The 16,216-nt window shown below is 52.3% G+C and overlaps 1 protein-coding gene across 6 annotated transcripts in view; it reads right to left on the bottom strand.

Moving 5' to 3' along the window:
- The window catches only part of Ube3b (ubiquitin protein ligase E3B), a 40,653-nt gene extending 24,447 nt beyond the window's left edge, over positions 1-16,206 (bottom strand). For 2 of the 6 annotated variants that reach the window (NR_138602.1, NM_054093.3), the window contains exons 1-9: positions 15,748-16,103; positions 12,321-12,408; positions 9,445-9,629; positions 9,222-9,342; positions 7,941-8,000; positions 7,554-7,658; positions 6,237-6,333; positions 4,540-4,625; positions 3,564-3,646 (exon numbers count right to left, since the gene is read on the bottom strand). Coding sequence is in view for 3 of the 6 variants with exons in the window: in NM_054093.3 (NP_473434.2) it covers positions 3,564-3,646; positions 4,540-4,625; positions 6,237-6,333; positions 7,554-7,658; positions 7,941-8,000; positions 9,222-9,342; positions 9,445-9,605 (713 nt within the window). In the remaining 3 variants the exon portion in view is untranslated. Of the gene's footprint in view, positions 1-3,563; positions 3,647-4,539; positions 4,626-6,236; positions 6,334-7,553; positions 7,659-7,940; positions 8,001-9,221; positions 9,343-9,444; positions 9,630-12,320; positions 12,409-15,747 lie in introns of those variants that run through there. The other 4 variants (XR_387554.3, XM_006530126.3, NM_001331219.1 and 1 more) reach the window with 4 other exon arrangements.
- Positions 16,207-16,216: the final 10 nt, after the last annotated feature.

The raw sequence follows: 16,216 nt of genomic DNA, 5'->3' as shown, positions 1-16,216 counted from the left end.
CAGAACATCCAAAGGAGCTGCTCACACAGGGGCGTGTGGTCACACAGGGGTGCGTGCTCACACAGGGGCGCGTGGTCACACACAGGTGTCTGCTCACACAGGGGTGTCTGCTCACACACATGAAGGAGTGTGGGCTGATTGAACAGATAAGCTGGGAATACCACACAGATAAAAACACTATTAACAACAGAGGATGCAGGAGTCCATTCACATGACACAAAAGTGACAAGCTACCCTGAGAAAGGACAAAGGTAGAGAGCTGTTACTTGGCAGGTTCCCTTCAGGGCAGGAAAGCATTCTGAACTGGGCGCTCCTAACGGAGAGAGGCACTGCTCTGTGAATACACTGACCACCACCATGGAACAGCACACTTCACATGGATGAGGGACAGGTGTGAATTATACCCCGGCCAGTAGGATTGGGGACTGCGGGTAGCTCAGTGGTAACAAACCTGCCTAACAAGCATGGAGTTCAATCCCCAGCGTGGGAAGATAAAACAAGACGTTAAGAAGAAAGTCACCCAGAGGCTGTACACGTTTCATTTCTGATGCTGTGACTGCATCCTGGTCACATCAATTCCAGGTCAGGGCCACCTTTCTGGGGAAGGAACCCATGCTTGCTCATCTCATCTCAGATACTTCAGAGCCTGCCCTCGACAGTGCCTTCAACAGCCTGGGTTTTTCCCCATCAGTTATCAATCAACATGGTCCCCCACAGACATGCCCACACCTAATGTGACCTAGGGAATCCCTTGTGGTGGTATTCCCCTTAGTCTTGGACATTTGAATATTGCTCCCTGTTGGTGGTACTGTTTGGGTAGATTAAGGTTGTGTGGCCTTGCTGGAAGAGCATCACTGGGGATCGAGGGAGTGTGGCTTTGAGGTTCCAAAAGTCATGTACTATTCTCAGTGCCCACCTGCTCCCTGCTCTGAGTGCACGCATTCGTGCATGTGTGCTGTTCCAGCCGCCCTGCCACGATGGTGATGGGCTCTTGTCTATCTGGAGCCGTTAGGTCATTTCATTAGAGCAACAGAGAACTAGCACATCTCACTAAGACTCTCTTGCCCGGTGACTCTGCTGTGCCCAGGTGTTAGTTAAGACCAACCAGCACAGAAACCATGCGGGCGACAGTGGAAAAGGAGGAGAACTTATAAAAAGCCAGGGACGCCCTCCAGCTGACACATCTGACGACAGTAAAAACTGTGTCATTGGCTTTATGCTGGCAGACTTTGCACTCTTTACTCTCAAGAGTACTACTTCGGGGACAAGAAAAAAGTTTAAGGCTGAAAAGCCACACTAATCGCTTGGCACCCAAGCTAATCTCATTGCTTCCAGTTGGGCAAAACAAAAGAAAATCCAGTTCTACACTTTAGAAAGAGGCTCAAACCAGGACAGCACAGTGTCTGCACACAGCATCCGGAGATTGCAGCCTGGTCCATGTTAGTACAGCCAGGGAGAGAGGTGCCGGGGGCGCCACCCACAGGCACAGCTCACAAGCACGTGTGCCTCCCGTCTGCCAGCGAGGGTCAGCAGAACCTTTCCCTGGCTTTCTTGCTCTGCAGCCCTCTCAGGTGATGGATGAGTCAGCTGCCCCACTTAGCTGTGATGTTGCTATGTGGTTAGCAAGGCTAGACATGGCAGAGAGCTCACCGTACAGCTGGGTGGGGGGTGGGCGGGACAGGGAAGATAGGGACCAAGACTCGTCAGCACACAGCAACGCAGCTGGACCAAGGCGGGACTTGGGGAACAGATGCCCTGCTGCTCTGAGAAATAACACACATTTGGGAAGGGTCCCCTGTGCCATTTACTCAAGCCACACGTATGGATGTAGGATACAGGCATCCCCACTGTGCAAGGCAAACAGGAAGAATCAGGAGCCTGTGGCTCTCAGTCAGACTAAGTTTTACTTCCTGGCCTGACCTCTCCCTGCTGTGTGACTGAGGAATTATGACCTCTCTGAGCTTTGGCTTCTGCATCTATAAAACGAAGAAAAGAAAAAGTGGGAGGGAATCAACCAATGACTGGAGGAAGCCCCGGGAGAAGGTGAGGTTGTGATTTCCAGCTACGCATACTTGAGGGCCTAGTACTGGGAGGTTTAGTACTCGAGGGCTTGGTACTGGAGGGTTTTTTAGTTTGTCACATCTTCCAGGATTTTCAATATATTCCTGCAAGGGCAATACTGCCAGTCTTCAATTTTATTTAGTATTACAGTGTGCGTGTGTGCCGTGTGTGCGCGTGTGTGTGCGCGCACATGCGCGCTCGTCCATGCCTGTGTGGGAGGCTGTGCCAGCTGAGGCCTGAGGTCAGGGGACGACTTTGTGACCTCCTCTGTGCACCTTTATGAGAATCGTGAGGCCTGTGTGAGTGAGTGCCTGTCCCACGGAGTCTCTCACCAGCCTGCATCCTGTTTAAGTTTCTGATCGTGCTCAATGATCTGCAGACCTGGAGAGAGCAGTGCTCTGGAGCAGCCTGGCCTTAATGAGGTTATGGAGAGCTTGACCAGAGAAACGCTGGGCCCCGAGTTTCCCTGTTCCCTGCAGCAGGTCCAGTGTATCTCAGGCTGGTCTCCATCCCACCATCTAGCCATGGGTGACTGGGCTTCTGATCCGTCACCTCCACCTCCTATAGACAAGCGCCGCCATCCCCAGTGTCTATGGTGCTGGGGATCAAAGCCAGGGTCTTTCCGACTGAGCTGACTGGTGATTAAACATGGCGGTGGTGGAGAATGGTAGAAAACTGTCCGTCTTCACTGTGACCCCCCCCCCCCACACACACACACACTGCGTGACAGCAGCCAGGACAGCAGCCGGGACAGCAGTCGGGACAGGCTGAGGGGCCAGAGAGCTGGGACTGCTTCCTTTCCGGCCCTTTACAGAAGATTGCCAACACGGGCTTGGCGGCCCCATGCAAAGGGGCTCCACAGAGCACAGCACCAGGAATGAAAGCCGACACGCCGCGACACGCCGCCGGCAAGGTGAGGGACTCCACGCTCAGTCATCCTGACCGAGCTTGACAACCGCAGCCTCTCTTCCAGGAGCAGTTAGTTCCCAAGCCATCTCCAACTCTGATCCCCAACAGATCACAAAGACTCTAGAGCAGTTAGCATGCGGCTCTGTCCTGTGGTTCTCAGACCTGAGGTCTGACTTCTCCAGGGAAGCCTTTCATGTCTACACACTTGCACACTTTGTTGATATACACAACCTTGCACACTCTCTGCGGCTTCAGATGCCAGCATCTCCCACCTGCATTCCTGGCCCTGTCCTCTGAACCCTCCCCCTGCCCTGGGCTGGCTGGCCCGCCTTCTTTTACTCTTAGGAACTCAAAGAAAAAAAATCCCTCGACACAGCCGCTGGCAGGATGAACCCAGTTCACCGTGAGTCATCTCCTTCAGATCATGTGAGAAAACTCGCACACACGGAAGGCTGAGGGAAAGTGTGAATGTCACAAAACGTCACTTTCACTAAGATGAACACCTCCTGCAGAGGCTGACAAGGTGGGCAGAAAGAGAGCCAGGAGGGGAGAGGGGAGTGCCGGGGTAGCCAGCCTTGAAGCTGGCTTCTTACCGCAGGGCCAGAGAGAAGGCTGCTGTTAACATGCCTTTGGACAGACAGGGCCGGGGCCTGGCCAGGCCTCGGGTCAGCAGTACCTGAAAAGAACAGTCCAGCCGTCAGCCATGCACTGAGATGCTGTAGCTGTCTGCTCGTTTGAGGCCAGCCTGGTCTACACAGTAAGTTCTAGGCCAGCTCGGTTACAGAACAGACCCTTTCTCAAACAAAACAACAACGAGGCAAAAGGAACACTTCAGATACACTGCATGAGAACGGAGCATGAAAGCATTCTCACAGTAAACAGCTAAGAGAATGAGTGTCTGTGAGCCGGGTATAACGCGCCCCTGCAGTCCTGGCTTCCCTGGAGCGCTCAAGCCTGGGGCTTTGAGCTTGGCTGGGGCAGCATGGTAATCCCCAAAAACACTGAGTGAAAAAAGCCTCATGAAGTGTGACTTAAGCACACTTCTCAGCAGTCCAGCCAATGGCCACAGCTGACGCCTCTGGCCGACACACGGCCGTGTTTTGGAGATGTGCGACTGAACTGGGAGCCCGCCATCCTAGCACTGTGCTGAACAGTCAGATTAGCGTTCCTTCTAAAGCCAAAACGCCCAGGGCAGCCCTCAAGAACCACGGACTTCTGTCCACTCCCCAGATGAGAACTGGCGTTATGGTACGGACAGAGGAGCACCCGAGGTAGCTGAGGCAGAAACACACTGTCCCCCTCCACCAAGGAACAGGACCACCCTGGGCCTCCTTCTGGGACCTCAATGTCAGCCAGGACTCTGGCTTGCCCTTGTTGCCATTAGCTAGAAGTCCCTAGGAGTGAATGCCAGTCCTCCCTCCCATGACAACAGTGACTGAAGTGACAGAAGAGGATGCTGCGTCTTCAACTCTTCCTGAAAAACTGCTATGAGGAGCATGCAAGGCACGTGTACACCCATGGGAACCCAATGCAGGCACTGCAGGGGACATTAGGGATGGGGCGACAGACCTGCAATACAGAGTAAAGTCCACGCTGGTTGAGATGGCCCATTATATTTGCGCAAATGTGGTTCAGGGCTGGCCGAAGGCTCTCACCTAAGTGAAGAAAACAGCTTGAGAAGGCAGTCTCTTGCCACAATGTGACCAGGGGATCAGAGGATGGACAAGGCCTTGGGGACACAGGGTTGAATGAGACAGGTCCCCCATAGGCTCAGGTGACTGACTGGGAAGGAGTGGACCCTAACCTTAAGCAAGTGGGGCTTTGCGGGAGGAAGTGCGTCACAGGGTGTGGGTACTGGGTTCAAGTTGTCCCACCCTCCACCCCCTCTGTTTCCTGCATACAGACTCTGGTCCCCAGCTGCCAGCCAGCTCCTCCAGCCTGCCAAGCTTAGCCTCAGGCCACAGTCCCAGGGGAGGGGACAGTCCCTGGTTCCTAATCCCTTAGGGCAAACCAGAGCTCTGGGAGGCTGAGTCCCACGGGAGGTCTGGCTCAAGTGTTACCTATCAGGTTTGACCCCTAGCCAGAAGACACCCAGGTGGCGCTTCCTTCTAGGGCGGGGCCATGCCTCCTCTCCCAACCAGGGCATGCTCACCCCACAGGGCTCAGATCTTGATAGCTTGAGGACCCTTCCAGGTCCAGAAAAATATATAAAACAAACCCTTCCTGTTCACTCAAGGCATAAGATTGGCCAGAACACATATCCTCCTCCATGTGTTTTAGATCGACCATTAACAATTTATAGCACTCGGTACAACAACAACAACAACAACAACAACAACAACATACCCTGGAGGTAACAACCGTGACACACGGAGAAACAAAGCAAGAAAAGAGGACGGATGGGTTCGCTGAAGTGTGTTTTTTTTTTTTAGGTTGACCCCACGGCCGGCTGTGAAACCTACTTCTGCTTGCTGGGTCTGCTCGCCAGACTCCAGCTCTGTGCGCCACCACACCTCTGGTGTCTAACAGTGTCTGGCATGTACACAGGTGTGTGCTGAAGTGTCTGTGTCAAACACTGGGGACAAGTTCTGGGAAAGAAGGCGACTTTACAGTAAACGTTACAGGCAAAATAGTGTTATTATTCAAAACATTTAGGTTTATTTATATGCATAGAGTGCTCTGCCTGCCTATATGGATATCGCGTGTGCCTAGTGGCCATAGAGGTCAGTAGGAGACACCGAATCCCCTGGACTGGAGTAGTGAATGGCTGTGAACCACTGTGTGGGCGCTGAGAATCCAACTCGGGTCCTCTGAACAGCAGTCACTGCTCCTAACCACAGAGTCACGTGTCTGAACCCCTATTTTTTTCTTTGTTTGTTTGTTTGTTTGTTTGTTTTCCAGACACTGTTTCTCTGTGTAGCCCTGGCTGTTCTGAAACTCACTCTGTAGAGCAGGCTGGCCTCAAACTCAGAAATCCTCTTGCCTCTGACTCCCAAGAACTGGCACTGAAGGTGTGTGCCACCAGTGGTTGCCATCCCCACAGGCAGGATGCTGGGAGAGTCAGAAAGAGCAGGGAGCAGCGTCTTCACACAAACACTCGAAGGCACGAGGGTCTCCACACACGATAATGCACACCAACACACAGACTCAGGCTAAGATCAGGGCCTCCCGAGCATGCGTGGCAAAAGTGTTTCTCATGCAGCAGGGGTGGCCCCCGCCCGTGGAAATGCTGGTTGGGAAAGAGTTTTGAAGTGGGTCCCACGTACCTTTTCCCCGGAGAATCTTCCATGTTGAAGTGTCTGTGAAGGTCACAAGCATGGTGAGGTACAGCGTGATGAGCCTGGAGTCCTGTAAGATCTCTGGCTGCAAACGATGGAGGGAGATGAAGATTCGCACCTGCGATGACACTCCACAGTGCATGTGCTTGGCCGACTGCACAGCCAGTGCACACGCCAGCCCACTTTCAGCAAGAGTACTTAACCACAGGCCCAAATGCTGCCGGGAAGGGTGAGCTGAGCAGCCCTGAGACAGAAAGGACCCCAGGCTGCCTCACCCTCCGTGCCTACAGATGACTTTATGCTGCAATACACACTGACGGAGACTACGGGCTACAACCTGGCCTCACTACTTACTGGCTGTGTGATCTTGGAGAAGTTTCTTAACCCCTCTGTGCTTTGGTTCCTTATCTGTCCACTAGGGACCGTGGCACTGATTTCTCACAGGGCTTTCTGAAGGAATAACAGCTTAATGCAGCGGACCCAAGTGCAGCGCCTGGCACGTACATAGCTCAGCCTGGGTTCTGCTGCTGCTGCTTCAAGGGGGACGGTTTCCCTGGTTTGCAAGAGTTATCCAAGTAAACACCCGATGGCTTTCTAGGCTGAGACCCTACCATACATCTACCTGGGATCCACTGTACATCCCCAGAGATCCTGCAAACCCCAGGTGCACAAGAGAGAACACGTGGAGGCCTGGCAGCAGACCAGCCAAAGCCCTGCTTCCAGCTCCCACAATCTTACACACCTGCTTCTGTACCTAACTATTCTTAGGTTTTCTTTCTCTCTCTCTTTTTTTTTCCCAAAATGTTTTATAGTCCTTTGAAGTGTGTGTGATGTGATGTGACATGGGTGCAGGCAGGTCAGGACTTTCAGGGTCTTTCCCTATTGCTCTCTCGTAGTTTTTGAGACAGGGTCTCTCACTGACCCTTGAGATCCACCTCTCCCCTGGGCTGCTGAGATTCACCGGACCCTGCCCCCACCGCTGGGCTCACAGGCACTCCTGGCCCAAAGTTGATGTGCCGGGGACTCAGATTCGGGTCCTCTGACTTGCACTACAAACACTCTTGCCCACTCAGCAACCTCCCTGGCCCTGAACGTTTCTTGTTATGGAGACTGTGGCCAATGCAGCTGACGTTTAATGTGTCCTCCTAAGACAGACCACAGGACCTGCAGCATCTACCCACCTCTCCCAGACAGTGGCCCATCAGTCCTCTCCTGGCTAGTAGACCCCCGAAGGCACCAACAGCGAATGAGGGCAACTGAGGCACCAGGTGAGGCACCTGCTGGACCAGGTTGGGGTTGGTTTACCTTGAGCTGCCCCAGAAGCTCACAGCAGTGCCACAGGATGCTCTTGATCTGCTTAATCCACAGCAGCGTGAGGTCCTTGGAGAGAGCCAGGGACACGTACCACACCTACAGCAGCGAGAAGCAGGGCTGTGTGGGCAGCCTGGCTGCGTCACAGACGTGTGACTGAGGCAGTGCGACTGCGCGGATGAGGAGGGGAAGCAGCAGGGACCGAAACAGTAAACCTAGGGCTCCCAGGCCTCTAATTAGAGGCAAGAGCAAAGCACAGCTCTGTAGAGGAAGACGAGGCGTTGTCCATCTACCCAACACTCGGCTGTACTTCTGTGTGCTCTGCAGAGCTCGCCCTGCAGAGCCCGCAGGAGGCTCTACAGCTCCTACCTCTGCACTCACCTTTGGCTCATTCTCGGCATCCATGCTGTTCAGGATGCTTCGACACAACTTCTCCAGTCTCTGTGGAGGCAGAAAAGACGGCTGTCAGATCTCCAAAGTGATCAAATGTGAGAGAGGAAGGTGAGTGCATGCTTGGTGGGTGTATACACACACACACACACACACACACACACACACAGACATGAAGCATGCAGGGTACGTGTCAGGTGATCCGTATCATACACCCAGGATCATATTTAACTCCTGCTTAGAGACATGGACACGACAGGCTTCAAGGTGGAGGCTTACAGAGCTCCTGGACCCACAGCTCCGTTTAACTCAGTGCACTTCACATAGAAACCCAGAACGGAGCCTCCCTCGGCTCCACTCTGCGGCTTAGGCTAACTTAACGGCACTCCCGGCCGCCTCAGCCTCCTGACTCCCACTGTTCCTAGCCAAGGCTGCCGCAGACTCGCAGTGCCTTTCTAACCTGGGCCCTACACCTGGCAGGCAGTTCCGTGAGTGCAAGCATCAGCCTGGGCCTCCATGCTACCAGCCAAAGCTCTTCCCTTCATTTTAACCCTGATATGCAAATCAAGAAAATGTAGAAACTGGAAGAACTGCCCTGTACCTGTCCCTGAAAAGGGTGCCACAGTGTCCTCCCTGTAATGGGGTCACTTCCTGGAGCCCGAAGGGCCTCATCTTTGTGACCATTTGTCCTCCTCAGCCGGGCTAAGGAGACCTTGCCTGTCAGGTTTCCCTTCAGGCCCCCCAGTGGTATCCTGAGCGTGATCACAGGCACCTGCTGTAACTGCCCTCAATCGAGTGGCACAAGGGCAAAGTGGTCTGTTTTATGGTGTAAGGACTGGTGCACAAGTCAGAGACCAGCACTTCATCTTAAGCAGAGTATCGAGTGCAACTCAAACCCCAGTGCCTTTCCCGGAAACTGGAGCCTGGGCAGAACAGGGAACAGACCCACTGCTCTCTCGGGAGGGGCCTCGCCCCTGCAGCCCACCACTTGCAGACCGCTGATTCCTGTTTGCTGCTGTGCTGCCTCTGGTGTCTTTCAGCCATGTCCTTCAGCTGTCTGATTCTCATACACATCTGCGGATAACTCCTGTCTGTAACAGTTAACGTGCAGAGACCTCCAGAAGCAGGGGGCACTCAACCTCTCCAAAGACGGTGGGCAGCTGTGAACTACTGTGCCTCATGGGGGGGGGGGGTAGGAGTGGGGATGGTGTGCCTTAAACTAAAGGGTCCTGGCATAGGGAGAGAAGCCTGCCTGTGGCTGTCAGGGCTCACCTCGCTGTCCTCGGTAGTTTTGCATATAAACAGCAGTCTCCTGGCAATCTTAAAAATACAAAGTGCACTTCTTTTACTGGACCCAGACTCATCAGCACTAAAAAACTCATCAATCTCTTTCCTAGATAGACAAAAAGAGGGGGTGGGGGGGAAAGACATTCTTAGTGAGGTGCGCTGAGCATCTGGAGGGCTTCTCCTGCACGGAAAGAGGGGCTGCTCTCACCTGATGTCTCTGTGCAGTCGCCTCCGGCAGAGGAAACTGCGGACTAGGGCCTGGATCGTCACCGCTGAGCGCTCCCGCTCCTTCTGCACCAGCCTCTCTTCTCGTGCCTGCCGGGCTCTGTCGATGAACCATGCTCTGGAGGTCTGAGATACAGTGAACATGTTTGCAAACTGACACGACGAAGCCTGTGAGGACAAGAGAGGAACTGTGTGGGTCACAGTGTGGAGCACACACGGCAGGGTCTGGTGTGGGTCACAGTGTGGAACACACACAGCAGGGGCTGGTGTGGGTCACAGTGTGGAACACACACAGCAGGAGCTGGGGTGTACCTGGCAGCAGCAGAGGCGCTCAGCAGCCTCCATTCCCCCCACAGAGCTCATGGCTCTCCTGACACCCTCAACTTCTTACAAGCAACTTTCACACCACCTATGGAGACCAGGAACACCGAGGCTGTTCTAAATAATCACATTTTCTTAAAGGATGAGATCGGTACTGGGCGTAGAGCCGAGGTGGGCTCCCTGTAAGTTTAAGGAGAGCCCAAAGCTCGAGTCATCCTGTCCAGAGAGTGCCGATTAACAGCAGGTGTCAGAGGTGCCTCTCCTCTCTGCCGTGTTCCCCATACTTAGCCAGCAGTCAAACAGCCACCTTCCACCTCCACAGGTAAGAAGGTGAAGGAATAGACAGACGTGACGGTGTTAATACCACTTGGGTCACCTGCTCACAGGTGTTTCCTGGTGCCTGTGCTGTGTCCAGTCACACGTGAAAAAAAAAAAAGGGCTTTTTGCTTTTTAAATTATCTTAAAATATTTTATTACATTTTCTTTGGGCAATTGTGAATGAACAAGTGTGTTTGTATGGTGCCTGTCACACCCGTGGCCTGGGGATGAGATTCAGGCTGTCAGGCTGGGCAGCAGGCCGCTTCTGATCTCAACTTACAAACATCAGTGTGTGTGTGTGTGTGTGTGTGTGTGTGGTGTGTTGGTGTTGGCAACTGTGTCACGGTACATGTGTAGGGGTCAGAAAACTGTCTGAAGAGTCCATTTTCTTGACATGGGTTTTGGAGCTCAGAATCAGGCCACAGCTCTCTACCTGAGCCATCTCGGCACCCTGGGGTCTTCTTTACACATGCTGGGGCCAGAGAGCCATGTCATGGGTGAAGAGCACTGCTGCCCTTGCAGAAGGCCCAGGTTCAGGTTCCAGCAGCCCATGGCAGCTCACAACCACCTGTAGCTCTAGTTACAGAGATCAGATGCCCTCCTCGCTGGCTCTGCTGGGGCTGGTGTGGCTCAAACTCACAGTGCACACACAAGCAAGCACAGCACTCAGACAAATGAAATATAGAGATGCAACGGTTTTTTGTTTTTGTTTTTTTTTTTTTTGGTTTTTCGAGACAGGGTTTCTCTGTATAGTCCAGGCTGTCCTGGAACTCACTCTGTAGACCAGGCTGGCCTCGAACTCAGAAATCCGCCTGCCTCAGCCTCCCAAGTGCTGGGATTAAAGGCGTGTGCCACCATGCCTGGCACGCAACGTTTTTAAAAAGCATTTAAAACTACATTTATTTTATGTGTGTGTACATGCACACATGGAACATGTGTGGAGGATGGAGGAAAACATACGTGTCAGTAGTCTCTTTCCACCAAGTAGGTGCCAGGGATCAAACTCAAACCTCTGCACCCCAAAAGCCATGGGTTTTGTTTTTTGCTTGTGTATGTGTTGTGTTTCCATCAGTGTGCACGTGTGAGCACATACACGCACATGGAGGACTGAGGGTGATGCTGTCTTCCTCCACTGCCCTGCACTGGATTTACTAAGGAAGGGTGTCTCACTTGAATCCAGTGCTCACGAGTCAGCTGGTCTACCTACGCTGAAATAGCCTCAGGGACCCCACTTCTGCCTCTGAAGTGCCGAGCTTACAGATGGTGCCACACTTGCCCAGCACTGGAGGATTCTGGGAACCTGAACTCGGGGCCTCCTGCGTGCATGGCAAGGGCTTTCCCACTAGTCGTGTTTCCAGCAGCCATGGCAGCCCCTTTAATCTGGGCAGGGGACACTGCACATAGCTTTCCTCTGGTAGACCGAGTAGAACTGCACCTCCTTGCTGATGGGTGCTCTGAGGGTCAGAGGTGAACACGGAACAGTATAGAATTGCTACAAACTGCTTTCACCGAAATCGGGTGGCTCTGACTGACAGCCATATGCACACAGCGTTGACCCACTGAGCTCCTAAATGGGTGATTTTTTAAAATATTTATTTATTTATTATTATATGTAAGTACACTGTAGCTGACTTCAGACGCACCAGAAGAGGGTGTCAGATCTCATTACAGATGGTTGTGAGCCACCATGTAGTTGCTGGGATTTGAACTCAGGACCTTTAGAAGCGCAGTCAGTGTTCTTAACTGCTGAGCCATCTCTCCAGCCGGGGTGATTTCTTTAGCTACCCCAAAACACAGCACCACCCGCCCAGCTGACTGAATCATTAACACGAAATCCTGCTGAAACCCCGAGTTTGGAAAAGCATCTTCACCAGGTTAGGTCACTCAAAGCAGCAGCCACTTTGAAACACGTGTAGAATAACAGGCGGGCCTAGATTTCTGTCATGAGCACACTCAGGGACCTCTGCAGTCCCTCCCCACTCCACACCTGTCGAGTGGAATTTGCTGGCATACTGCTCCATCCTCAAGAAAATGGTTGCTCTGTGCATGCTGGTCAGGCACGCTACCACGAAGCTCCATTACCAGCCACTCCCACCAGCAACTCCTGAACTACATCATCACCACAGGCTGCTAACCACAGGGAGAGGAAGGAAGCTGGAATGAGAGGGGGCAGCCCCATTCCTAACTGTTCCCTCCTTCTTCAGGGCCTAGAGAGCTCACCTGAGGACCTGCCTGTGCAGCGGAGATGCTAGGTGACCATCAGTGACCTCCTGCAGCCTCTGGCTTCCGAGGAGTTGGGTTTTCTGGCCTAAGAAAGATTCAGAATTAGTGCCTTTTTTGTAAGCATGGCATTGCAACTTTGTTGAATGTAAGTAATATACTGTAGGTTTTTAAAAACTGTCTAGGGGCTAGAGAGATGAGTCAGCAGATAAGATCCCACAGAGGACATGGGTTCGAGTCCCAGCATCCGCACAGCTGCTCACAGCTTCTGTAACTTGAGAATCCAACGCCCTCACACAGACATTCATGCAGGCAAAACACCCATCCACATAGAATAAAAATAAATTATTTTTAAAAACCCTCTCAGGCTCCCCTAACTACATTCTAACCTCAAAGTAACCCCAAAGGCGACGCAATGTAAAAGATAATCACATAGTTTCAACACCCCGCAAAGGGCTTCATGCCTTAGAAGTGAATGCTTTAGAGAACAATGGCTGCCCGTGAGACAACCGGCTCCCACTTCTCAGTGACAAGGCAAAGTGTGTGTGCACACATGGAAACCATTCTACAGGGAACCAGGTCTGGCCTGGTTAAGGCTAAGCTCCCAGGTAAAAGTGAAGGGCAGAAAGCAAATCCAAGTGGCCATTTTGACGAGTAGGATGGTGGGTAGGGGGGGCGCCCCTCCCACCCCCACTTCACAGAAAGTGCAAGGTGTGGCAGGCAGCACAGAAAGAGGCACAAGGGCCTGAGTCACGCAGAGCTGGCACCAGCCCTGGCTCTGTCAACACTGCTGGGAGGGAGCCTCAGTCTTCCATGTTTGACAATCAGCCTTGATGCATGTCATGAGAACGGACACCTGTGTGCCATGGTTCTAACTGCTGCTAACAGAACAGTGCAAAAGCACAGGGGATGTGTTACCTTTATGGACACAAAAAGTTTTTTGTTGTTTTTCTCTGTTTGAACTTATTTTTATTGTGTTTGTCAGTGAGAGCAGTTCCCGGGAGGGCCACAAGAGGGCATCAGATGCTCCTGGAGCTGGAGGTACAGGTTGTCTTGAGCCCTGTGACTTGCTGCTGGGAATGGAACCCAAGTCCTCCGAGAGCAGCAAGTGCTCTTAATCACTGAGCTCTCTTCCAGACTATTTATTTTATTATTACCACTTTTTAAAATCTCCTCACCTGCACAGTCCCAGTAAGCCGTTTCCCTATCTCCAAATGAACTAAGTAAGATGTGCCTGGCCCAGCATTTGGGCCATCAAGTCCTGGTCCTATTGTTTATAAACTGTCAACAGTCAAGTTCCTGAGAGGTGCACGCAGGGCTCAATGCATGACTGCAACCTTAAGTCTGCTCCTCAAGATATCCCCACTCTCGGCTTCAGAGATGGCTCAGTGGCTATGAGCGCTGACTCTTCTTGCAGAGAATCAGGGTTTGGCTTCTAGCACCCACAGTTCTAAAGGATCCAATACCCTCTTCCGGTCATGGGTACCAGGCATGGACATAGTGAATGCACATACATACATACATACACGTATGCATGCATGCATGAAAACCACACATATACTTAAAAATTAAAAAATAAATCTTAAAAAAAGAGAGAGAGAGAGAGATCCTCCGTGGTAGGCAGGACCCAGGAGCAGGAGAGGGCCCCTCCTCCCAGTGGAAACACAATGACTGCATGAAAACGGGACCCAGCACTTGTGACTCCCTCAGAGCTCTCACTTCTCTCAGGACCTCTTGGGATTTGATCCCTTTCCCAAAACTATCCCCATCTAAGAGCATACACACTGGCTTCTGCTTGCACTGCACAGTAGCTAAGCTTTGTGGGTTTCTTCATTCTTTCCTGTCGCTTTTCCACTTACACAGCTCATGAATCAAATCAGATGCACCCTTGGGCATCAAGTTCTTCCCCTGAGGGCCACAGAGAAACAAGACAAAGACTGTAACTAGAGAGGCCTTCAAGTCAGAGAGAAGGAGCCTCAGACCTTGTTCATCCCGACTCTACCTCACAGCACTGTCCCATGAGCACTCTGGGTCCCAGGTTCCTGGGATAATAACAATATTCAATTTTAGGGTTGTTAAGGATTGCATGGAACACTTGCCATTCTTAACCCTAATCTAGTCACTATAGTATTGAGATGAGGAATGGGAAAATATTGATAGCTGGCACTTGGAAACGCTCATCACACCTAAGGAAGCCTTACTGCACTGTCCTTACAAAGCTGAGAACCTGGTTTAGGGAAGTAAGAGTGCTCTAGGTAGAGAAATCAGAAAGCAATCAGTCGGTAAGGAGGGACGCAGTTCGCCTAAGTGTCTCATCCAATAAGAGCAGCAACATGATGAGACAATCAAATCTCGCCTCCCTTGGTCTGGGTTATACATTTAGTAAGCCGCAGAGCCAAGCTTTCAACGCTAACAGACAAGACTCTGCATTACTTCTACGTCCCCAGGCAACTTGCTTACAACCAACCTATTTGGTTGAGACTAACTTCAAGAAGCACAACATGTCGCACAGGAGTCCAGACTGTGAAGTAAAAATAAACACAAGTTGCTGAGCGACTTTCTTTTATGGTAGAAGTCGCTAGTTTCCCAGGCCTAAGGGCCACCATCTAAGTGTAGACCATGTAACAGACATTGTAGATCTATTTAACTAGGCCTCCCTTTGGAAGCCTATCCTGTGAGGCTACAACACCCCAATTTTAAAAGCCTAAGATAAGACAACAGCTCTTAAAGAAACCATTAATAAGCCAAACTATTGCTCTTAGACAGCTACAGCCTATCCAGATGGGGAAACGAAATGCAGAGGGCACATAACTCGCCAGTGTCCTCACCCACCGTCCCTGACTTTGAATTCCCAAAGGAATTACTTATCGGCAAGTCAAAAAGGCAAGGTTCAGGAATCACACACACAGAAAGGCACCACAAAGAGAAGTTGAGAATGCCAGGCACCCTGTGAGGCTAGCTAGGCTTAAGTCAAAATACGATCCAGTTTTTCCAGCTTTTGATCAAGAGCCGTCAGGAACCACACTAAAACGTATTCTAAAATAATCTCCGTAAAACAATCTAATTACTCTATTTACAGAGGAGGAAACTGAGGGTCAGAGATGGGACTAGATTCACCCAAGGTCACACAGCGAGCGACAGCACTGGGCTCGAATTCCACTTGGGGTGATCCGGAGGCCCGACGCCTCTCACAGGCACCGACATCAACAACCACAAGAACAAGTCCGTCTCGCCCACAATCAGTTGGCTGGCAAGGCCAGTCGCCTCGGCACGGAAATCAATGGAAGGGGGACAAGGAGATCCCCGAAGCCCGCAAGCCAGTCCCTCCTCCGACTTCACTCAAACCAAGACTCGGCCCCCCAGATAGCCTCCCTCCGTCCCTGGCCCCGCCGCCCAGAGAAGCGCCCATCCTGTCCCCACTCGCTACCCGCAGTCCGGAGATCTTTATCCGTTCGAGGCCCCGCACTCGGGGTCCGGGCCGCAGCGACCGCCGCCTTAGCCCGATCCCCCCGAGGTCCGCCAGCCCCGGGGCAGCGGCCGAAGCCCGGCCGCCATCTTGCCCCGGGTGTTGTGCTCCGAACACCTCTTGGGAAGCAAGCAATTATTCAGTTCCGGGAAACAACAGTTCCGCACTGCTTCTTTGCCCATGGAGGAGGTGAGGACTCCTTTCCTCTTGTCATCTTCTTTAGCAGACGGAAAGGAGAAACAAACATCCAGAAGTGGGACTAAACGCCTGACTCGGCCAAGGGGAGGCGGGAACGGTTGATAAAAAGAGTTCCCCCCATCTAGGGCTTACGGGGGTGGGGGGTGGGGGGGAACGCTTTAAGAAGAGTCCCTCTGCGGGGCGGAAGTGGGGTGTGGACGGACGCCGGAAGTGCCCGCCCCGGCCCCGCCTC

Source organism: Mus musculus, chromosome 5, assembly GCF_000001635.26.
Source record: "Mus musculus strain C57BL/6J chromosome 5, GRCm38.p6 C57BL/6J".
Taxonomy (NCBI): Eukaryota; Metazoa; Chordata; class Mammalia; order Rodentia; family Muridae; genus Mus; species Mus musculus.
This window is presented reverse-complemented; position numbering and strand designations above follow the sequence as displayed.